General features: G+C 40.8%; 1 protein-coding gene across 4 annotated transcripts in view; it reads right to left on the bottom strand.

The window, feature by feature from the left end:
- Positions 1-1,314: 1,314 nt before the first annotated feature.
- The window catches only part of LOC142366181 (NLR family CARD domain-containing protein 3-like), a 31,121-nt gene continuing 8,160 nt past the window's right edge, over positions 1,315-24,275 (bottom strand). For 2 of the 4 annotated variants that reach the window (XM_075447998.1, XM_075447997.1), the window contains 8 exons: positions 23,193-23,260; positions 21,278-21,559; positions 14,651-16,448; positions 14,253-14,429; positions 7,417-7,590; positions 2,362-2,535; positions 2,042-2,218; positions 1,315-1,885 (listed from right to left, as the gene is read on the bottom strand). In XM_075447998.1, the coding sequence (XP_075304113.1) occupies positions 1,870-1,885; positions 2,042-2,218; positions 2,362-2,535; positions 7,417-7,590; positions 14,253-14,429; positions 14,651-16,448; positions 21,278-21,559; positions 23,193-23,253 (2,859 nt within the window). In that variant the 5' untranslated portion in view covers positions 23,254-23,260 and the 3' untranslated portion in view covers positions 1,315-1,869. Of the gene's footprint in view, positions 1,886-2,041; positions 2,219-2,361; positions 2,536-7,416; positions 7,591-14,252; positions 14,430-14,650; positions 16,449-21,277; positions 21,560-23,192; positions 23,261-24,275 lie in introns of those variants that run through there. The other 2 variants (XM_075447999.1, XM_075448000.1) reach the window with 2 other exon arrangements.

Consider the following 24,275-nt stretch of genomic DNA (forward strand, 5'->3'; position numbering starts at 1 on the left):
TTTTAGTCTCCTTTTAGGCTCCTTTCAGCCTAATTTTAGGCTCATTTTAGGCTCAAGAACAGGAACCAGAAGTTCTATAAAGAACAAATGCATGAATTCATGGATCACCATGTGGAGCAGCTTCCTGATGTTTGTTCTGTGGTTGTTAGCTCAAATACACCTTGTTGCTGTCTGAAGCTTCTCCATCTTTAAGGTTGCCATCAGGGCCGGCCCAAGCCTTTATGGGGCCTTAAGCAGAATTTCATTTGGGCCCCCCTGCCACCACCTCAGCTCCAGATGCCTCATTATTCCATAGGCTACACTGTTATGTGTGTAACGGACCCACAATCATTAGCATTATTTGTAATCCTCTTACATTATACAGGTGTCATTCTTGTTTTTAACCTTAAAGGGATAGCAAACTCATAAATATGGTTTAATTAACTTCTACTTAAAGAGTGATGTATAAGTATGGCTCATTAATTTAACTATTTGAAAGTAACATCAGCAGGCTGGAGACTGCATTTATAGCAAACACGTTAAATAGTTTCGTTTCTTTCAGATGTGCAATGGTGTGCAAAATGTTCAAAAAACAAAATAGAATCAAATGACATTCACATTATCTTACAGAAAAATAAAGTTGTAATCAAAATTAAATACTTAAATAATAAATACAATACTTAAATAATTTTGCCCAACGGTGGCAGCAGCCAACAGGAGACATAAATTAACCTAGTATTACTATTTTGTCAAAATAATTTTTTTTTCTGGAGTAATACAATTTCATTTAAATTATTCAATGTTATTTTAATTTCATGTATATATTTACTTTTTTATCACAACGTCTCGGTGCTCTCTGGGGCCCCCTGGTGGCGTGGGGGCCCTAAGCGACCGCGTAGTTGGCATATGCCTTGGGCTGGCTCTGGTTGCCATGGTGATGCATCCCCCGTTACAGTGACATCACCAGCAGGGAACACGAGGCAACAGTCTGAAGGATCAATAACTTAATCGGTGACAGGAATAAAAAGGATGTGACCATGATTGGGGGGGGGCTCACAGTGCGGGGGAAACCTTTCAGGATGGCCACAAAAGAGCTATCACAGAGAAGCTGAGAGTGATACGAAATGACACGAAAACATGAGGAACGACAGGGCTGAGTGTGTGTGTGTGGCAGCAGCGCTGCTCCACCACAGCTACCCCCCCCACAGTCTGCAGCCATTCCACATTATTAGTGCTCAGCAGCAGGGGCCCAGAGGCAGAAAGTTGGACTTTAAATGTTCTGCATAACAATAAAGGTTTGATGAGCATCTTCAAATGTTTTATTAGAGACATTAATAATATATTTGTGTTATAATGTGATTGTGCCATCATAAAATGTAACAGAGATATGATTTACTAAGATTTATAGAAAGGTTCAAAGATGTTTATTTAACAACAAGATCATTTCAGCCGAGTTGGGCTTCAGTCTGTTCCTCTTCTTTGTTTGTAATAATAATAATAATAATAACAATAATAATAATAAATGTTTCCATCAGGTCAGTCGTCTCTGACTGAATCACACCGACAGCTTTTCATTTCCACTGATGGATTTAAAGATTAAAAGATGAAAGATTTACAGATTAAAAGTCCGTTTTTAAAGGCAGAAAATGAAGCCGAGAGAATAAAACAGGTGTCGAACTTTAGACTGCGGCTGTTCTTTAAGTTCAGACGGAACTGAAGGTTTATGGATCGTTTCCATTACTGATCATTTCTAACCCAACTTTAACAATATTATCGCAAAGGAAGAAAAACACAGAATACCATCATCATCATCATCATCATCATCATCAGTCAGAGTCTCTCTGCACACAAGCTGCTGCTGCTTCATCCTCTCAGCTCACATCGGCCTGTTCATGACCACTCCCACCTGTAGAGAGAAGAGAGAAGAGAGGAGATAAAGGAGTGTTTCAGAGCATCTCTTCCTCAGCTGCCATCAGCTTTAATAAATATAATGTAATAAATAATAAATAAAGTCTGATAAAATACAGCTGAGAGCTGCATGGACCTCCAACCCTCTACTGACCTCAGAGTCTGCAGTTTGTTGTGTGGACTCTTCACAAGATCAGACAGCTGCTTCACATCTGATTCCTTCAGGTTGTTCCCCCTCAGGTTCAGTTCTGTCAGATGGGAGGAGGGGTTGGACTTCAGAGCAGAGAACAGAGAAGCACAGCTGATCTTTGACAAACTGCAGCTGCACAATCTGAATAAAGAATAAAACATTATTTAATGAATCATCATTTCATCAACTGAACCACTGAAGAAGAAAACAGACTTTACCATGAAGACCAGCACAACTTTCACATCATATTAATCTGAACAAACAACTAAAACATGGTGTCTGACCCCAGAGTCTTCAGTCCACAGTGTGGACTCTGCAGAAAGCTGCTCAGCTCCTTCGCTGCAGAGTCACTGATGGTGTTGAAGCTCAGGTCCAGTTCTGTCAGATGGGAGGGGTTGGACTTCAGAGCAGAGACCACAGAAGCACAGCTGACCTCTGACAACCTGCAGTACATCAATCTGAATAAAGAATAAAACATGTGAGCTGAAGCCAACAGGATGCAGGTTAAAACAGTCCAACAGAACAAGTGAAAAAGAGCTCTCATTAATATTAATGACAACATGCTGCTGCTTCAATAAAGACGGAGTGACTTCAGCTCTTACACTCTGCCAGCTCCACCAGTGGCTCCATCCATACAAACTCATGTTGTGCAGCCAAATGATTCAAGTTTCAAAGAAAACAAACATGTCAGGAGCAACTTTGGAGCAAATGGGAACAAAGTGATAGAAATGGAGATCAGGTTCAGTGTTTTATTGAAGGTTAAAGGCACAAAAACATGCTGCAGTGATGTTTAATGGAATCATGGAATCAAACTTCTTTAAAGAGTGGACAGCAGCAGAACTTGTTACTGTGACTTGTTGTGTTTGAATATTTCAGTCAGTGCAAACATTACAGAGCCTTAGAAAAGTGTTGGAAGCATCCAGAGGTGGACTGATTGATCAGTTTGGCTGATTAATGGATGCTGATGGACGCTTTGACTAACTATCAGAATCAGTGCAGTTTGAGGCTGATGGTTGGGAGACCTCCCCCATCTCCAGCAGGAAGCTACAAAGCTGAAGCTACAGATCTGTTCTTCTTCAACTTAAATCTGAGTTTCTGCTCTCTGATAAACTGCTGAGCGTACAAATGTCTCCTTCATTCAGCCTCTGTGGAAACTGAGAAATGGATAAGGAGTTGGAGGAAAACATGAGGGAGAAGCACAGCTGAACCGGATACAAACGAGAAGCAAGTTCTCCCAAATAAAATAGGAAGTAAAGCTAACAAGATACAGAAGAGGAGCTGATTTCATTAGAAACATGACTGGAATACAGAACATGGAAGTAGAGCAAAAACTGAGTCAGCACAAAACAACAGCTTTACAAAAGTAAAAGAAAGACAAACCAAACAGACATTTTCCTTCTTTTCCTTTAAAATCATTAACCTGGAGGAAGCTAATGTGGTACAACATTAGCATCAGGGTGTTGCACATCCCCATATCTCCTATAGGTCTGTGGTGGAAAGTGTGATGTGCCTCGCAGCATCTGTTGGGCCAGCAGCATCAGAGCCAGAGAGACACACAAACTGCTCTGGAGCCCCAGGAGCAGAGTATGGAAAGAAGAATGTTGCTGAGGCTGCTCAATAACCCGGAAAACACTTCACAGCCTCCACATAACACTGTGAACAAACCAGTTTTAATCCACTATGTGCCTTTCCAAAAATCACATTTGAATCCAGCTCTGTCACTAGTGTGTCACTTACTTCTGCCACTTGTACGCTCACTTAATATCTTTAAATAGTTTATAGTTGTATAAAACATTTTATTGTTATGTTTTGCTACTGGATTTAAGGTAAACACAAGAAACTTGTGCTAAAGAAAAAGTGAACCACTCAGTGAATAGTTCCCTATACTCCCTATATAGATCAGTGATCTATCAACTCCTTAACCAATTTCTCCATCTCTTTTTGCCATCTAGCCTTAACTAAATGTACTCTTTCAACTCTCTATCTTGCACCCCAAATCTTTCTACACCATAGGAGTAAATTAAATATCCCATCTTCTCTAGCCTATCGCTTGCATTTCCTCCTAATCTATCTAATATTATCGACAAATCTTTATTGACTGCCTCCCATTCTTTGTTGCTATTTGCCCTCGGCCACAACTCTAGCTTTCCGCTCCATATTTCTCTCTCTAACTGGCCTATTCACCTCAGTATCAGCTGCATCCCTTCTTAGAACCTCCTCCTCCACCATCAGGATGCTCTCTATGGTGGTCCTGTAGAGGTTAACCAGCAGGTGATGACGGAGGTGGGCCTGGTTTAACTTCCTGAGGAAGTAAAGGCTCTGCCCTGCTTTCCACCTGCCAGGAGATGTTGGTGGACCAGGTCAGGTTAGCCCAGATGTGGACTCCCAGGAACTTAAAGCTCTCCACCCTCTTGACTTCCTCTCAGCTGATGGAGGGAGGGGAGCATGGACTTCTTGGATCTCCTAAAATCCTCAATAAGTTCCTTATTGTTGGAAGTGTTCAGGCCCAGATTGTTGTGGAGACACTGGTGGGTCAGGTGCTGGACCTCCTCCCTGTTGGCCGGCTCGTCATCGTTTGTCCTACAGCGGTGGTGTCGTCAGCTAACTGGGTGGGTGGGTTTACTTCAGAACTAGTTGCCACACAGTTAAAATGCAAAGAGGTCTTTAACTCGGAGCTTTAGTCCCTGGGCTAAAATAAAGCACTGGTTTGAAAGTTGGACGAGCTTCCAGTGGCCTGATAGTGTAACCATGGCTAATGGTGAACATGCTTCTCTCCCTTTTCTGACTCTTTCTACATTAAAGTCAACATTTGAAGTTGGTCAGTGAAACACTGTCAAGTTATTTCTGTCACATTTTAGAGAAAAAAATCCAAACTTTTCTGGAAAATGAAATCTAATGAAAACATTATTCCATTCTGGTTAAATGTGATGATTAAAAAGGTCAAACTTCCTCAGTACTGACTCAACTTGCTGCACTCTGACCTGTTATTGTGCAGCTGAATCATGGATTTTCTGTCAGTTATGGCTGACAATCTGACATTTTTAACATTGATCGGAACAATCTTTGAGTTTGGTTTTAATGTCAGAAATAAACAACAATGCATCACTTCTGCCTGACCACATTTAAATGATTTACTGTGTTTCTCTTTCTAATCTGGGACATCTGGAAACTCATCAGTGAACGGGCGGAGCCTTTCTGTTGGGAACTTCAGATGAAATGTTGAACAGAACCTGCTTCAGAGCAGGTCATGTGATCACCACCTGTTACCACGGTGATCTGACACTGAAAACTCTGACTGACTTTAGGCCCAACAGTCCTCGGTAAGCCATCACTCTGTCCTTGTAGCACAGCCCTCTGAAGAGGTGGCCCCATCTCTCTGTGCTGGCAGGGCTCTGCTGCACATCTGTTACTTCTGGATTTTTACTTTTTTAAACACAAATCAAACAGCTTCTTCTTCTTTGGTGTAATTCTGAATTCCACTCTGGTTTCTGCACACTTTTTTATGGATTCTTTTAGCATGTGATCCTCTCAACTTTGCTGATTTTTCATCCTTCATGTTTAAAATAAAGTGCTGAGTCAGTGCTTTGCCATTTCCTCCAGTCTGTCACTAATTACCGGGTGAAGGCTGAAACCCAAAGCAGACTGAGTCATTGGAGTTAAAGTGACTGAACTCTGCACATTTGTCCTGTTCAAATGAGCAGCAGAACCAGCAGATCTGTCAGTTTGGGTTGCAGTTTAATCTTCATCCAGCTTTCCCAACTTTACTGATCAAAGATCTCTCAGATGGACCCAGAAAGGTGAGTCACAGCTACATTTCAGCTGCTCCATTTTTACTTCTGATCTAAAGTGTTTTCTCTCCTTTAATGACTTAAGAAAAATGTTTTTTACCAGGATGATTTTTCTAAGGAACAGCTCTGCTTCAGTCTCTGAAAGTGAGAAAAGAATTGCTTTGGCAGGTGAAAAAGATGTGAGGCAAGATTAATTCAGACATGTGGAAACACTGAACATTTGGATATTTCCACACATCACTAAATCATTTCAACTAAAGCACAAGAACTAAAAGAAATCTGATTTTAGTTTGGAGCTAACTTTGATTTGATATCAAATCTTCTCTTTTCTGTTATTCTTCATGTTTTAGTGGCTGGCCTTCTCTTCTATGCGCTGGTGTGCTGGGAGGCAACTTTAAGAGGAGAGATGTCAGCAGACTGGACAGGCTGCTGAGGAAAGCTGGCTCTGTGGCTGCTGCAGAGCTGGAGTCCTTAACATCAGATGCAGAGAAAAGGACTCTGAACAAGCTGCTGTCCATCATGGACGATGAGCAGCTGATCTGTGCTGAGTGCTGACAGAACCAGCTGACATTAACAAAGTGTGTCAGAGCTGCAGGTTGTTTTCACCAGCACTCATGGAAATATAGTGTGGAGGAGGTGTCTAAGAAAGGATTGCAGTTCCCACAGTCCCTGAAGGCTGCATGATGGGGGCCCTTCAGCCTCCTCTGTTATTCTGGCAGGCAGGATTTAACCCCCCCGTCAGCTGACGTCCGGGCTCTCAAAGCAGGTCAGCAGCAAAAGTTTGAAAGTGAAAAAACGGGTCAGAAGATGGAAAAAAGTTCAGAATCTGACAGAAAGTTTGAATCTGAAAACAGAAAACATCTCAAATATGAAGAAATGAGACTAAAGTGGAAATAAAAAAGCTGCACACACACTCACAGCCTCCTTCCATCTGCTGTTACCTAGCAACAAGTTAGCTCAGCTTTTCTTCCATCCATCGTCCAATCATGTTATTCTTCTTCTGATAAACTCTTCTTTGTGTTTTCCTCACAGTCACTAAATGTCAGCATCACTTTCAGCTGGACTTGACATTGTGTAACAGGGAATTATTGATAGAATTCATGAAATAAAGCTCAACTGAAAGTGATTTCCTTTCAGTTATCAGTGGGAGAAGCTTTTTGGCTGGATTTTGTCATCATGAATGAATCTGACTGAAGAGAACTGCTGCTGTGATGAAAGCTGTTTTCTGACCAAGTCAAAGATTGTTCATTTCCAACAGTGTTGGAGGGGAGTTTGTTAGTATCAGCTGATTAACGGGCTTTTGGAGTTTTGCTGCTCCAAACTGTTGTTGTTGTTTCAGACAGAAATATTCACCAACTCTGGAGCTCTGGAAGCATCAGCCAGTGATTCTAGATTTGTTTCTGTCTGACAGATTCACTGTTTTCTCATTATTTAATGAATCATCATTTCATCAACTGAACCACTGAAGAAGAAAACAGACTTTACCATGAAGACCAGCACAACTTTCACATCATATTAATCTGAACAAACAACTAAAACATGGTGTCTGACCTCAGAGTCTTCAGTCCACAGTGAGGACTCTGCAGAAAGCTGCTCAGCTCCTTCGCTGCAGAGTCTCTGATGGTGTTGCTGCTCAGGTCCAGTTCTGTCAGATGGGAGGGGTTGGACTTCAGAGCAGAGACCACAGAAGCACAGCTGATCTCTGACAACCTGCAGTACTCCAATCTGAATAAAGAATAAAACATGTGAGCTGAAGCCAACAGGATGCAGGTTAAAACAGTCCAACAGAACAAGTGAAAAAGAGCTCTCATTAATATTAATGACAACATGCTGCTGCTTCAATAAAGACGGAGTGACTTCAGCTCTTACACTCTGCCAGCTCCACCAGTGGCTCCATCCATACAAACTCATGTTGTGCAGCCAAATGATTCAAGTTTCAAAGAAAACAAACATGTCAGGAGCAACTTTGGAGCAAATGGGAACAAAGTGATAGAAATGGAGATCAGGTTCAGTGTTTTATTGAAGGTTAAAGGCACAAAAACATGGTGCAGTGATGTTTAATGGAATCATGGAATCAAACTTCTTTAAAGAGTGGACAGCAGCAGAACTTGTTACTGTGACTTGTTGTGTTTGAATATTTCAGTCAGTGCAAACATTACAGAGCCTTAGAAAAGTGTTGGAAGCATCCAGAGGTGGACTGATTGATCAGTTTGGCTGATTAATGGATGCTGATGGACGCTTTGACTAACTATCAGAATCAGTGCAGTTTGAGGCTGATGGTTGGGAGACCTCCCCATCTCCAGCAGGAAGCTACAAAGCTGAAGTCAAGAGGAGTCAGAGTGTTCAGTTCAGTGTTTCCATTCAGTCTTTAAACATCACAGCTTCCATCAGAGTCACATGATTTAGCAGCAGACAGAAACACAGCCGGCAGCAGCTCCACTGAGAGACTCATCTTCAGGAAATCCAAACACTGGACTAATGAGCAGATCAGTACAGATGCTCGCTACCAAAGCAGAAACTAAGAGATGTATCTTCTGCTGTTGTCGGCTCATCCTGTTTTGTTACTGATGATCTCAGCTCAGCAAAGAACACCATGTGAGCAAAGCATCTTCTCACACTGACAGTCAGCTGTTTTGCCGGAGTGAACAGGGCAGACAATACGGCCTCTAAATAAGGCATTATCTGTCTTTATTTCACCAATACTTTAAGACCAATGACTGAATGAACGCGTACTATTGCCCTGTTAGCTCAGAGCTGCCATGCTGTTGTTATTTGGGGCTACCGGGGGCTTTCTATACACGCGTCGATGATGTCCTCCCCCTGTATTGTCTAAGCCCGGTTCTCTACGCGGATCTCGAGTGATATAAATAGTGTCCGAAGGACGCTGACTTTCACCAAACTGTTATCGGTGAGTAGATGAACGTATTTTATGCCAGAAATAAAGTTCAGGTTTAAAAAAACGAACTTCCCCTTTAAGGCCCTCGGCCTCTGGAGAAGTCACCCAACCTCCCTCCTTCATGCAAAGTCGAGTGTGTCATCACCCAGCAAGGATCGGCTCTTTAGCCCTTCTGCCCTAAATTCCTCAGGTTTATCTCGTCTTTTTAATCCCCTTGGTCCCTCAATAAACCTTTAAACTCCTACTTAGCATGTGGAAATATTTCATGTTGCTCTCCTCTAACCCGAGCCGAGCGGGGCTCTGTAGCTGCAGCCTTTGTGTGTCGCTCTGCAGACCGCCATGCTTTCTGTAGGACTGGCAGACCTTTCTTCCAACATATTAATACAGAAAGGACAACTTGTTTTTCTTTTACTTTGACTCACTTTAAAAAGTTTCCACAGAGAAGTACATTCCACGCGTCAATGATGTCATCCCACTGTATGGTCTAAGCCCGGTTCACTCCCGTTATAGAGTTTAAAAAGCTTAAACTGCACTTTGGTTATTTATTTATTTATTCTTAAAGTTTCATGTTCATGTTCAGAACGGACAGCAAAACTAAATCTACACTTCAGTACGTACTGTGATAGAAAAAATCTGATCCTTTATGCTCACATGATCATTTCTGCTTGTGTGTAACTGCTTATGTTGCCGCATGCATGAGATTAATAGCTGCACTCTGGAGATCACCGCTGTCCGCTCTAAGAAGTGAGTGTCCCACAGCCTGGGCGGTACCAGCACCACTATCTGCTCCCAGCAGGACAGAAGGAAACGTCTCATGCATTTTTGTGTACCCATCAGCATTTCCATGCCCATAAGGCACCAAAACTCTCTTTACCACTGTCAGACTTTAATCCTGTCTTCCATCATCTATTGTTCATGTTGTAAAATATGTTCCCATCTGAGATGTACACCTGTTGGTGAACATGAAATGGACGAATGGTTTTCATGGACTTGTGCAAATTGTGTTTCCATGTTTCCTTATCATGATGTCAGTGATGATGGTCTGATTGCTGATATCAATCAAAATTACAAAAAGAAAACTACTCTTGATCATTTGGTTTTTAATCCTTTGTGTCACAGAGTGACACAAAATTTATGGAGCCTTTTGATCCCGATTCTAATTTCTTTAACTCACCAGATTTAAAGGCTTTATCCTGTAATTATCTTAATATTAATAGATTTAATAATGAGCTACCTGAGCCCCAAACTATTATATTCTCTACTCTCCATTTAAATATCCGCAGTCTCTCCAAGAATTTTCATTCACTCTGTCACTTTTTGTCTTCTTTAAATCATGAATTCTCAGTGATAGCTTTTACAGAAACTTGGTTAACTAATGAATTCACATCTCTTTACAGCATCCCAAATTATCATGCTCTCCATCATTATAGAAAGAATAGATCTGGTGGAGGGGTATCCATATATCTACACATTAAATTTAATTATAGGCTTAGAGATGATCTTATGCTGAATTCTGCCTGTAATGATGTCGAATCCCTCTTTCTTGAAATACATTCATGTGATAATTTTGCTGGTAAAAATGTCATCATCGGTTGCATTGCAAGCCTCCTGATACAAGCATTGCAAATTTTAATTCTAGTCTCGCTTGTGTCTTGGAAAAAATTAATCATGACGGTAGATTATGCTTCCTCATAGGTGATTTCAACATTAATCTTTTTAAAAATGAGTCTCATTCCCTCAAGGCTGATTTTCTGAATTTACTCTATGCTAATTCCCTATATCCCCTAATCACTAAACCTACTAGGATAACTCCTTCATCTGCGACCTTGATTGATAACATATTTACCAACTCTCTCAGTAACATATGGAGGTCTGGTGTCTTTTACTGTGATATATCTGATCATTTTCCAGTATTTCATTGCAACCACTATAGCAAAACAGCAGGAAATAGCGAAATCCCCAAGGATGAGCGTGTTCAACAAAAGAAATACTGACAAATTTGGGAAGCTGATTGGTGATGTCACGTGGGATAATGTATATACGCATGACAATGCTGAACTTGCTTATCAGTCATTTATAGCGTTATTCAACTCTGCATTCAACAAATGTTTTCCACTGGTTAAAATGCTCACTAAAAAAGAAAAATCATTTAGCAAACCCTGGTTTACTCCAGGTATCCACAAGTCTGCACTAAAAAAGAATAGAATGTACAGGAAATTTATGACAAATCCATCTCCCTTGAATGCTGCAAATTATAAGATATATGGAAATAAATATAACCATCTAATTAGAATTGCCAAAAAAAAATATTACACCACCAAATTTAACGAGGCCTCAGATAATATTAAAGAAACATGGAGAGTCATCAATCAGCTTCTGCATAGAAAAAAGACATCAGCCACTTTCCCCTCTCAGTTTGTTGATGAAAATAGAGTTTATACAGATTCATGCGTTTAACCACTATTTTGTCAACATGGGTTCAGTTCTGTCAGAGAGGATGTATTCAACCGGGTCTCCATCTGAGTACCTGAAGGGTTGCTACCCTTCCCTCCTGAGTTTTGACCCTCCTACTGAGAAGAAGATCATGGACATTGTTGTCAATATGAAGAATTCCGCTGCTGGTCATGATGAGATTAGGGCATGTGTGATCAAACAATTTATTCCCTCATTTATCAAGCCTTTGACCTATATATCTGCTAAATCTTTAGAGTCTGGAACATTACCAAGAGACCTAAAGATAGTCATAGTAACCCCTGTATTTAAATCTGGTGACAAAGGCTCTTTTAACAACTATCGCCTAATCTCTGTCCTTCCATGCTTTTCAAAGATTCTGGAGAAATTGGTGTACAATAGAATGATGATCCATCTGCAGAGGTTTAACATCCTCTATGAACATCAGTATGGATTCAGGAAAAATTATTCAACAGAAATGGCTGTGCTCCAACTAGTTGACAAAATCCACACTGCGTTAAATAACAACGAATATGCTTTGGGAGTTTTTCTTGATTTATCCAAGGCCTTTGACACTGTTAATCATAATATTTTATTATCAAAATTGTTACACTATGGCTTCACTGGAAGCACCTACATATGGTTTTACAATTATATTCATAATCGACAACAATTTGTTAATATTAATGGATCGACATCTGACAGGGCGACTATAACATGTGGGGTCCCTCAGGGATCTATTTTAGGACCACTCTTATTCCTTATTTACATCAACGACCTGACCGCAGCGTTATCCTCTATATTCCCTATACTTTTTGCTGATGATACCAGTTTAGTTGTTTCACATTCTGATTTTTCTGTACTGATGGCCAAAGCAAAGTCTGACTTAGAAAAAAATCTTCAAATGGTTTCAATCAAACAAATTATCTTTAAACTTCAAAAAATCTAATTTCATTGTATTTTCTTCAAAGAACAAAAAATACTGCAAATCCAACTCCTGTCTCTCCATTGGAAATAATCCCATCTCTCAGGTCTCATCTACACATTTCATTGGAGTTCTAATCGATGAAACCTTAAGTTGGAAGACTCACATCCAGTCTGTCTGTAATAACATATCCAGATCTATTGGTATCATTGGCAAAATTAAAAGTTTGGTTCATCAGAAGTGCCTACTAACCCTTTATTATAGCCTAATTTATCCTTACCTCATATATTATAATATCATCTGGGGAGCTACCTATCCCACTCACCTACATAAGCTCTATATCTTACAAAAAAAATTCTGTAGAATTGCTACCAATGGCAACCAAACAGAACCCTCTGCCCCTCTCTTTAATCAGCTCAATGTTTTATCAATCTTTAAAATAAATATATATCAAACTTGTATTTTCATCTATAAAATTATTTATATGCCTGTATCATTTTCCATGCCTTGTAAAGATTTTTTTTTGATTAATAGTGATGTTCATAAATATAATACTAGACGGGCCAAAGATTTACACCTTCCAATGTTTCATACCAGGCTTTGTCAGTTGTCTATTCGATATAAAGGAGCCCAGCTTTGGAACAGTCATATTCCAATTGCATTCCAGTCCAGCTCTTTACAGAAATTCAAACAAAGGCTTCGGTCCTATCTGATGAACCAAACTCTTACCTGACTAAAACCGTCTATTCTCCCTTCACTATAAGGACTTGACTGAACTGAAGTATGCCTTGGAATGCGTGTAGCCCACAGTTGCATATTTTCATGTTCGCTAGACACCTTCATGCACACGCACATATGCACACACACACGTACACATAAGCATGCATCACACTAACATATACTCACTTTTAAATTTAGCTCTGTTCTATATTGTATTTTTTTTCTTGATTTTATGCCTTTTAAGATAGCTTGTTTTGTCTTGTTTATTGTTGTGGCTTGCAATTTTTTGTTTCTATGAGGTGAGATATACTTATAAACCTCTCTGGGTTTTTTTAATCTCACCTGCACATCTGGTTTGCTGTATTTTAGCTGTTTGTTTGTTATATTTGTGAAAAAATAAAAATAGAATAAAAAATAAATAAATAGATGCAAGCATCCGTCTTCTCTGGCCTATAAAAGCTTCCTGAGAACTCTGCATCTCTGAACATTTGCATCACAGCTTCTGGATGTAAACCTTCCCTTGCTGCAGGAGAATTAATGTCCTCTGCTTTGGAACTTCAGACAGTATTCCTGAGTATTCTTATTCATTTTCCTGACATGCTGAAAACATGCAGTCAGCATGACTCTGAGGAGTCTGGGGAGGAAATATCTGATAAAAGCAGCAACATTTCTGTGGACTGTGTGGAGCTGCTTTTGGACAGCTTCTACATTTAGTCTGATAAAAAGCTGTAAAATATCCTTTATGTTCCATTTTAATATTAGGAGTCAGACTTGGTGAGCAGCAGGACTTGCAGATCCTGATTTTAGTCATCTACAGACATCTGTTAATAAAAGTCACCTGGACATGATTTGTTCCCCAGTGTGTTCAAACATGTCTTATTCACTTCCAGTAACACTTAGAAGGATTCTGTGTGTTTGGGAAACACATTCAGCTTCTGATTCACTGAAGGATTCTGTGGCTTTGTTGCCCGTTAAATGGCAGCAAACCAGAGGCTGCACATCTGTCTAATTCACAAAGGCTCAGGTTCACCTCAAACCAAATAACCATACAGATATCATCCCTCTGTTCCAGTGCAGTGTGTCCACATTTAAAGGAGGTTTGATGCTCACATTCAGAGGAAAAACAGCTCATATTTCTGTAAAGTAGTTTACTTTGGGTATGTGATGGATCTGTGTTTTAGGACAAATCTACAGGAATGCAAAGGAGTGAAAGAGCACTTTGGTATGTCTTTAAACTGTGTGCGTTATATTTCATTATCAGAGTTATTTAAGCCAGATAATCAAAAGGCAGAACAGATCAACCCGTTTCATTGATCAAGGTACCTGGAAGCTGTTTTTAATCCATTTAAGCCAGAATTATATCAGCTCTCAGCTGGAAAGCTCATGAATCCTTACCTGAGTTTTTCCAGTCTGCAGTTTGGACTCTTCAGTCCAGCAGAAAGCTGCTGCACTCCTGAATCCTGCAGCTTTTTGTTGTTACTCAGGTCCAGTTCTGTCAGGCTGGAGGACTCTGAGCTGAGAACTGAGGACAGAGCTGCACAGCTTCTCTCTGAGAGGTTACAGACACTCAGGCTGAGGAGGAAATGAGATGGAAGGAAATAACTTGATCGATTAATCAATTAAACTGCATTTGAATTTCTTTAGTGGAAGAATTCTGTTTCCCTGTTTGTTTCTGTTTATACGTCTATGGAAATAAAGTAAAAACATGAAATAAAAGAAGCTAAATAGAGTTTTTTTCTCTGTTAATAAGTAAAGAATGTACTTAAAAAGAAATATATCTATGTTGTACGTACACAGCTTTGTTGGAGGCTTTGACCACTGGCAGCAGCCTCAGAAGAGCCTCCTCTGAAGCAGAGTATTTCCTCAGGTCAAACTCATCCAGATCTTCTCCTGATGACAGTAAGATGAAGACCAGAGCTGACCACTGAGCAGGAGACAGTTTATCTGTGGAGAGACTTCCTGAACTCAGGGCCTGTTGGATCTCCTCCACCAGAGAACGATCATTCAGTTCATTCAGACAGTGGAACAGATTGATGCTTCTCTCTGCAGACAGATTCTTACTGATGATCTTCTTCTTGATGTAACGGACTGTTTCCTGATTGGTCTGTGAGCTACTTCCTGTCTGTGTCAGCAGGTCTCGTAGGAGCCTCTGATTGGTCTGCAGGGAAAGACCCAGGAGGAAGCGGAGGAACAGGTCCAGGTGTCCGTTTGGACTCTCTAAGGCCTGGTTCACAGCACTCTGATGGAGATGTTTCAGACCTTGTTTATTGAACCATTTAGGCCTCCAGGGGCTTGTTTGCTGCTTCAGCAGGTTGAGTCCAGAGTTGCTGAAGGTCAGATGCACATGAAGAGCAGCCAGAAACTCCTGAACACTCAGATGGATGAAGCAGAACACCTTATCCTGGTACAGCCCGCTCTCCTCTCTAAAGATCTGTGTGAACACTCCTGAGTACACTGAGGCTGCTGAGATATCGATGCCACACTCTGTCAGGTCTGATTCATAGAAGATCAGCTTTCCTTTCTGCAGCTGCTCAAAAGCCAGTTTTCCCAGAGACTCAATCATCTCCCTGCTCTCTGGACTCCAGGCTGCATCTGTCGCAGCTTTCTCATGATATTTCACATTCTTCACTTTGGCCTGAACCACCAGGAAGTGGATGTACATCTCAGTCAGGGTGCTGGGCAGCTCTGCTCCCTCTCTGGTTTCCAACACTTTCTCCAGAACTGTAGCAGTGATCCAGCAGAAGACCGGGATGTGGCACATGATGTGGAGGCTTCGGGATGTCTGGATGTGGGAGATTATTTTGGTTGCTAGCTTCTCATCTGTGAATCTCTTCCTGAAGTACTCCTCCTTCTGTGGGTCAGTGAACCCTCTGACCTCTGTCACCATGTCAACGCAGTCAGAAGGGATCTGATTGGCTGCTGCGGGTCGTGTGGTTATCCAGAGGCGAGCAGAGGGAAGCAGCTCCCCCCTGATGAGGTTTGTCAGCAGCACAGCCACTGAGGTGGGCTCTGTAGCATCAGCCAGGGGCTCCTCGCTGTGGAAGTCCAGAGGAAGTCGACACTCATCCAGACCGTCAAAGATGAACACAACCTGGAACTCTTCAAAGCTGCAGATTCCTGCTTTTTTAACTTCATTAAATAATTCATGAACCAGTTCCACCAAGCTGAACTTTCTCTCTCTCAGCACATTCAGCTGTCTGAAAGTGAATGGAAACATGAGCTGGATGTCCTGGTTGGCTTTGCCTTCAGCCCAGTCCAGAGTGAACTTCTGTGTTAAGACTGTTTTCCCAATGCCAGCCACTCCCTTTGTCAGCACGGTTCTGATTGGGTCATCTCCAGGTGGGCCTTTAAAGATGTCTTCTTGTCTGATGGATGTTTCTGCTCTGCCTGCTTTCCTGGCTGCTGCTTCAATCTGTCTGACCTCATGTTCATCATTGACCTCTCCCTCTGTGATGTAGAGCTCTGTGTAGATCTGACTCAGAGGGGTTTTCTTTCCTGCTTCAGGAATCCCCTCAAACACACGCTGGAACTTCTTCTTCAGAGCAGACTTGAGTTTGGGTTGACACCTGTGAAGAAGCTCTGAATGACGAACTGGAAGATAAGAAGATTTCCTGTTACTGAGCAGCGTATGGAGCGTAAATATAAAGAAAATAAAGTCTGAAGTCACGTGCCTTTAAAGCTAAATTTCCCTCACTCTCTGATGAGACACTTATCTTATGGCCCTGTCACACTGTTGCGTATGAGAGAAGCATATGAGTTGCGTATGAAAATGATCACTCATACGCTGGTATACGCTGACATACGCCAGGGGAACGTTAGGCATAGGTTGTATACGTTTCAAGCACGTTGCCATACGTTGGCATACGCTGAGGCCGAAATAAATTTTTGAACATGCTCAAAACTTTTGTGCGTATGGTTAATACGCTAAGCATACGCTAGGCATACGCTGAATACGCTAGAGGTACGATATAGGTACGTTACTGATAGGTCGAGAACGCTGGACATAAGTTGCCATACATTGGTATGAAGGTGTACCGTACAGCTAGCGTATTTATAGCCTCCGCCCGTCTGCAACTGACATATCTGAGGCAACCGACGATTCACGGGAGCGGTCAGGAGGAGGAGTTGGGGATCTTGATCGCTCAGAAGCATGTAACTCATCAGCCGCAGGTGCATCAGGCATTTCAGCAGGTTTGGGTGAGAATGATTCTTGTGTTTTGTTGCCTTTTCCTCGGCCCAGGGCCCGGGCAAACGACGATTGCTTCTTGGGAGGCATGATCGAGAAGAATGTCTCGAGAGATGTTGATAGCGCGTCGTCGACTCTACTGCAATAATGGAGCAATGTGGAAAGGCTGCTGATGTAGGCGCGTTGAAACGTACGCTGGGCATGCGCAGTTCATATGCTACTCATACGCTAGTCATACGCAGAGTACGCTGGTTATACGTTGTTCATACGCTGACATTTGCTAACATTCGCTGTCCATACGCTATCAATACGCTGACCATAAGCTACTCATACGCTACTCATAGGTTCAATACGGTAAGTATACGCACAATTCTTTATTTTCAAGGACTTTTCGTGCGTATGAAAATTATATTATTAATTTTCATACGCAACTCATACGCTTCTCTCATACGCAACAGTGTGACAGGGCCATAAGGTTTCGTTCTTTTATACAAACACACAACAACCCCAAACCCAAGGCACAAACTGAAATGATATAAAAAGTCTCCCCTGAAAGCATGAGCTCTGTAAGTGTCCACCTAATAAAAGGAATAAAGTCTCTTAAAGACAGAAATTCCTTGTTGTGTGGTCCAAAAACAACCCAAATGTATGTTCCAAGACACATTACATATTATGTCAAGCTGATTAATGTCTCAGCCTCAATGCAATACACACAAACAAAAGCAATCGGTAAGGAACTGATAAAGTTGTGGGTTCTTTGAAGGGGAAAAGGAAAATACATATATACATAAAAATTTAATAAATTAAAATAAAAACAAACTAATAATAATAATAATAATTAATAATAATAAATTAGAATAGAATAAAATAAAGTAAAAAAAAAGGGAGGGGGGGCTCATTTCAAATTCCAACAGTATCCCAGCCTTCTACTTTAATATTATTATTTTCAAGAAAGTCGCAAAATATGTACCAAATCTTCCAAAACGTGTCTAGCTTGCCTTTTGTGGTATAACTAATTCTCTCCACAGCAAAATAAAAGCACATTCCTTTCAACCACTGCGCCTAAACACAGGACACTTCTGTTTTCCATTCTTTGGCCAAACAGCGCTTAGCCTCCAAAAAACAAATATTCAGCAAGTGTTGTGCATTGTTAGAGGGGGTAAAGTCTTCTGGATAGATGTGCAGTAGGCATAGTTTTGGTTTAAGAGGCACCTCTTCCTCGATGATCCGACTAGCAACGTCTGTCACTTTCTTCCAAAATGAAAAGGAATGTGGACACTCCCACATACAATGAAATAAAGACCCTTTGCTATGTTTACATTTAAAACAGGTGTCTGGAATATTGGGATTAAATCGATGTAGCTTGGCTGGAGTTATGTATAGTCTATTCAACCATTTGTATTGTAGTAGTTTAGAATTTATATTTATGGTTTGTGACTGAGCTAAAGTATATGCTTCAGGACAGTCTTCTTCTGTGATAGCCTCCTGTAAGTCTGCTTTCCAAGCTTGAAGGATATTATGTGATGATTCTGAGGAATTACCCACAAGGAGGTTATACAATAAAGAGACCTGTCCTCTGGAGTTTAAGAAATTGAGAATTATTTTTTCTAAAGTAGAAAGAGGGGGTAGTTGTAAGCTACCGCCTTGGCGACTTAGGATAAAGCTTCTCAATTGTAAATATTTAAAGAAGTGTTTGGAAGGGATTGTGTACTTAGACTGAAGTTCTTCAAATGACATGAAGACAGATCTATCATCATATAGGTCAGCTACCTTAGCTGTACCCTGAGATGCCCAAAATTTAAATCCTGCATCAGACCTACCAGGTTGAAAGGCATTATTGCCATAAATGGGGGAAAACTGTGTTAATGTTTGTGGAGGCTCAGCTAAATGTGCACAGACTTTAAACCAGACTGAAATGGTATTTTTAAGGTAAGGGTTTTTTGTCTTGCTAGTTAGTATGTTATTACTGGCAGAGTACATATATAGGTTTGGGGAGATATTGATTTGATGTGATTCAATTGAAATCCAGGATGGAGGATTATTTTTTTCAAAATAAAACATCCCTGCCCTGATTCAAGGTTTGGAAGCTTTAGTCCACCTCTATCATAAGGTAGTGATAACCTGAGCCTGGGGCGCCTATTGTTCCATATGAAGTTAGAAAAAAGCTTTCGTAATGAGTAAAACTTTGGTAATATTGACATTTTAAGAACATTCACTCGTCCTATCATAGAGATAGGGACTTTTGTCCATCTGTTCACCAGCTGAGTGACCTTTTCCACAATTGGATTATAATTGTCAGGAACAATCTTATCAACATATGGAGAAATCTTAATGCCCAAATAGGTGAAGCCTTTTGGGGAAATCCGAAAAGGACTGTGTATTGGAGGATTTTGTGCCTCATTTTCATTCATGAACATAATTTCTGATTTAGTATCATTAATCTTATAACCTGCAAAAGACCCAAATAACTTCAGTTCTATTAAAGTGGGTAATGTATATTTCAAATTAGAACAAAATAAAAGAATATCATCTGCGTAAAGTGCTATACGATGTTCTACATCTCCAACCTTTATGCCCTCTAATTTTGGATCTTTACGGATAGCCATAGCCAGTGGTTCAATAGCCAGGGTAAATAGCAGTGGCAATAAAGGACAGCCTTGTCTTGTGCCCCGTAGCAGATGGAAAGGCTGGGAAGTCAGTCCGTTGGTTAAAACCATGGCCTGTGGATCAGCATATATTAGTTTAATCCAACTAAGAAATTTCCCTTTAATACCATATCTTTGCATAACTTCAAATAGGTATTGCCACGACACCCTATCAAAAGCCTTCTCGGCATCTAAACACAAAATGGCGGTGTCATGACAACCAGATTTTTCACAGAGTATGTTAAACACGCTTCGTATATTATGAAAACCTTGTCTTCCTTGAACAAAACCGTTCTGGTCACAGTGGACCATCTGTGGCAAGAGTGTTTCAAGCCGCTTAGCCAACACTTTACAGAGAATTTTAAGATCATTGTTAAGAAGTGAGATTGGCCTGTATGATGTACACAGGGAGGATGTTTTTCCTGGTTTTAACAAGAGTGAAATTTCTGCCATGTTAAGAGATGGAGGAAGGGAGCCATTATCCAAAGATGCATTATACATATCTGATAGAGGAGGTATTAGTTTATCCTTAAATATTTGATATATTTCAATAGGAATTCCATCAGGTCCAGGACTTTTTCCTCCCTTCATGCTGGAAATGGCCAGGGATAGATCCTCAGCAATTAGTTCCAAGTCTAGGGATTTTACAGAATCGTCATCCAAAGTTGCAAAATTGAACGAATCTAAGAATTCCTTTTGTGTTTCAATAGTTGCAGATGAGCAGTCTGTGTGATATAATTCTTCGTAAAACTTTTTGAAAGTTCTATTAATTTCCTGTGGGTCACTAGTTTCTAAACCCTCTTCAGTTGTAATTGTATTGATTGTTCTCTCAATTTCCAACTGCTTAATACGCCAGGCTAACAACTTACTGGCTTTTTCACCTTGCTCACAGTAAGACTGTTTCAATTTCATTAGGCTTTTGGTTGCCTTGTTTATTGACAGTACATTATACTTAGCTCTATTTTCATTCAGCTCTTTAAATAATGCCTCAGAGGGGTTTGTAAAATAATCTGTTTGAATGTTTTTTATCTTTTGTTCTAATTGTTCCATCTCTTTCTTCCAACTTTTATGTTTAAAGCTAGTGTAGCTTATCATCTGACCTCTCAAAAATGCTTTAAAGGCATCCCAGCGTATAGCAGCAGATGTTTGATGAGTATTCAGTTCAAAGTAACAATCAATTTGTGCCCCAATACAATGCAAAAAGTCTGGATCCTTCAGCCAGAATGATTGAAGGTGCCATCTAGTGGACCTAAGAAAAGCTTTGGGTGCATTTAAATTAAATGAAACAGAGGCATGATCCGATATTACTATACTATCATACCAGCTGTCTGAAATAGTAGATCTCAAATTGGCAGAGACTAAAAAAAAATCTATTCTAGAAAAGGTCTGACACGTGCTCGAGTAGCAAGAAAATGTTGACTTATCAGGGTGGGCTTTTCTCCATGGCACATGTCACACTTGGTCTTAAAGGGCCCTAAGGGATGTCAGCTCTTTAAGAGATGTTTAAATTATGAGTCCAAAAGACTAATTTGGTCAATATAACTGAATATAAAAATATAAGCCCTTATAACAGAAATATGTGGCCTTACCTGTTTGTGCTGATGGGCCAGACAACAAACCCAGCTGAGAGGAAAGTGTACGGTCTAATTTTTGAAGATGTTCCATCATCATCCTGCTGGCTTCCTCTCCTTTTTTTCCTACATCATCGACGAGGCTTCGTGCCCGATCTGCTTTATGTTTTTCCTCGCTTATTGCTTCTTTCTCCAAACGATTGAAGACACCATCTGCTAAGAGGGCATCAAGCAGCTGCTTGATGATTTCTTCTGTCACCCTCTCCACAAACTCCGCTCGTATTCTGTTGAGTTCGCTCTCTGCAAGGTGTCATAGACATGAACACGAATCTCACTTTTCAGTAAATGTTGTTGAAATGTAAAACTAATGCGTGTGAATCATGACTACTTCAGGGGTCCCTGTACATTTTAAAGCTGACAGTCAGTGATGAATGATGCCATGAGCATAGCTTTCATTGTGCTTTTGTTGCTCATATGGCTGTGAGGCTCAGGGAAGAGGAGCTCGCTTTGTGTGCAAGATTTCCCAAAAAGTGTTTCTTCCTAATATCACACACCCAAACCAAATGAGAAAATGGGACCCGGGTGTTAAACAATATTTTAATGACATAAAAGGTTGAAAGTCAAGGTATTCCAAAAATTGGGGTAAATCACAAGAAGAGTGCTTGTGATTTTATCAACCTTCCAGGCTGTCAGAGTCATGGGACTATGTTTTAGGTCATGTTTGGTTTTTAGATCACGTTTTAGTCATGTCTTAGTTTAGTTCTTAGTTTTCCCATGTTTTAGTTTCCCTGCACTTAGTTCATTCACTGCACCTGTGTTTTCCCCATCAGCTGCACTCTATCCCTAATCACCCTCCACAGTATTTAGTTTCCAGGTCCCCTCATTGTTTTGTGAGATCCTTCCCCGTCAACATCCTCCATGCCATGCCACGACCCAGTTAAGTGGTTTTCCATGCTATGCCAAGTGTTTTGTCTTGTTAAATAATTATTCCACAGTTTAGGTTTTTGAATCCGGCTCAGCCGCGCTTTCTGTTGGTACTTTGTTTTTGTTAAATAAATCAAGTTTGCTTTTTTCAACATCCGCATCCGTGTCCTTTCACACCACCCTAACTGACAGTCAGTCATTGCTGTTGTCCCTGTTTCAGATCAAAGATAACTTGATCAGAAATGGTTTGTTCTATATTTAACCAGATGGTTTTTGATGGGTGGATCTGTTTGAAGATAAATTAAAGCTAATGCTATAAAGTAGTGATGAAAATCTGAAGCATTTTCAAAATAAACACAATTAGAACTAAAACATTTTTAGACTTTTGTTTCCAAAAGCAAAATGAAAACTTGTATAATTTGTGCAAAGTTTATATCTATCTGCCATTAATGTCCTGACAGCTGCACATAAAGCTCTGAACTTAATAAGCAGCGGAGTTCGCTCTGACAGTGAGCAAAAATAATGTAGAGATTCAATGACCAAATCAAAGTTGACTTTAATCTGACGTATGCTCTCTGATATGAAGGCTGATGTGTTGGATCAGATATCAGCGGGATAGAACAGGCTTCTATACTTGTTTCTGGTTATTCTGGAGAAGACATCACCTAAAAACTCATTCTACATTCTGTTCAATGATGGCATCAAACCGATGGCAGGCTGCAGAGATCTTTAGATTAAAGGAATTTAAATCACATAAGACTGTTAGGCACTTATCACCATGGTAACTGGTGTTTTCCCTTACATATCAGAGTTGTGACTGACAGGTGAATGTGGGGTGTTGTACCCTGCCTCCTGCTGCAGTTGTATTAAGGGTTTATAACGTAGTTAAAGAGTCTAACAGTCACTGCTAACTGAAGGAACCACACAGAAACAACCGGAGCTGTGATTGGTCAGTTTGAGCATCATGTGTCTTACTGGTGTCTCCATGCAGAAACTGTTGGACTCCTACCTGCTGAAGCTGGAGCTGCCTGGGGTGGAGGGTCCTCCGGGTGCTCCACAGGTGTCTCCATCTTTGCTCTAAAAGAGAAAAAGAAGCCGGAAAGTTCTCTATAATGCAACAAAAACTAATGAAACTGATGCAAAAGTAAATTACTAAGTATGTAACCAGAGTGTGTGTGAAGGTTTAAAATATTTCACCATGAAGCTAATCTGAGTAACTTTCAGCTTCAGTTTACTTCAGAGGCTTTCTTTCAAGAGCTGAATGCAGTCCAGACTCTAGTCTTGGCTCAACTGGTGGTTCGTATTCAGGTTGAACTCTGGATGTGACTGCTGGTGCTGGTTCACATACTTTGGGCTCATATTTAGCACAAGCTCCAGGATGTGAGGCAGGTTTAGGTTCAGAGGACGCTTCAGAAGGTGTTGTGTATCGTCCACCTGGCCCTTATTCTGAGTTTCTGAGAATTCTCAGAGTTTTTATCCCAGTTGGTGCTGAGTACAGATAAAGTCATTGTAGTGGGTGACTTTAATATTCATGTAGATGTTGAAAATGACAGCCTGAAAATGAACTTTAATTCTATATTTGACTCTATTGGATTTTCTCAGAGTGTTCACAGACCGACTCACTGCCTTAATCACACCCTTGATCTTGTTCTGACTTATGGCATTGAGAGTGAACAGTTAACAGTGTTCCCTCATAACTCTGTCTTATTACCTCCGCCAAGGAGGTTATGTGATCGCCCGAGTTTGTCTGTTGGTCTGGATGTTCGTCTGTTCGTGCTGCAATATTGCGACCTGCCACAAGGTGGCGGGGCTTGGTTGTTTCGTTGTCGTTGAGGGAGGGGTAGGAGGGGGTGCGCAGGGGGAAAGCTTACACTAACTGCGCAGGGGGGAAGGTAAACAGTAGCCCCTTTCACACTGCCGAATAACCCGCGTTTAATTCGCGAATTTAGCGTGTCCGCTGTTGTGTTCACACTGACGACCCGGGCTGCCGCGTCAACTCGACTCGCCTTTCGACCCGCGTCGGACCCTAGTGTTTTTGCCGAGCCGAGTTTGATGTGAACACAATCGACGCTGGTCGGACGTGGGCGTGGCG

This window comes from Odontesthes bonariensis, chromosome 17 (genome assembly GCF_027942865.1).
Source record: "Odontesthes bonariensis isolate fOdoBon6 chromosome 17, fOdoBon6.hap1, whole genome shotgun sequence".
Classification (NCBI taxonomy): Eukaryota; Metazoa; Chordata; class Actinopteri; order Atheriniformes; family Atherinopsidae; genus Odontesthes; species Odontesthes bonariensis.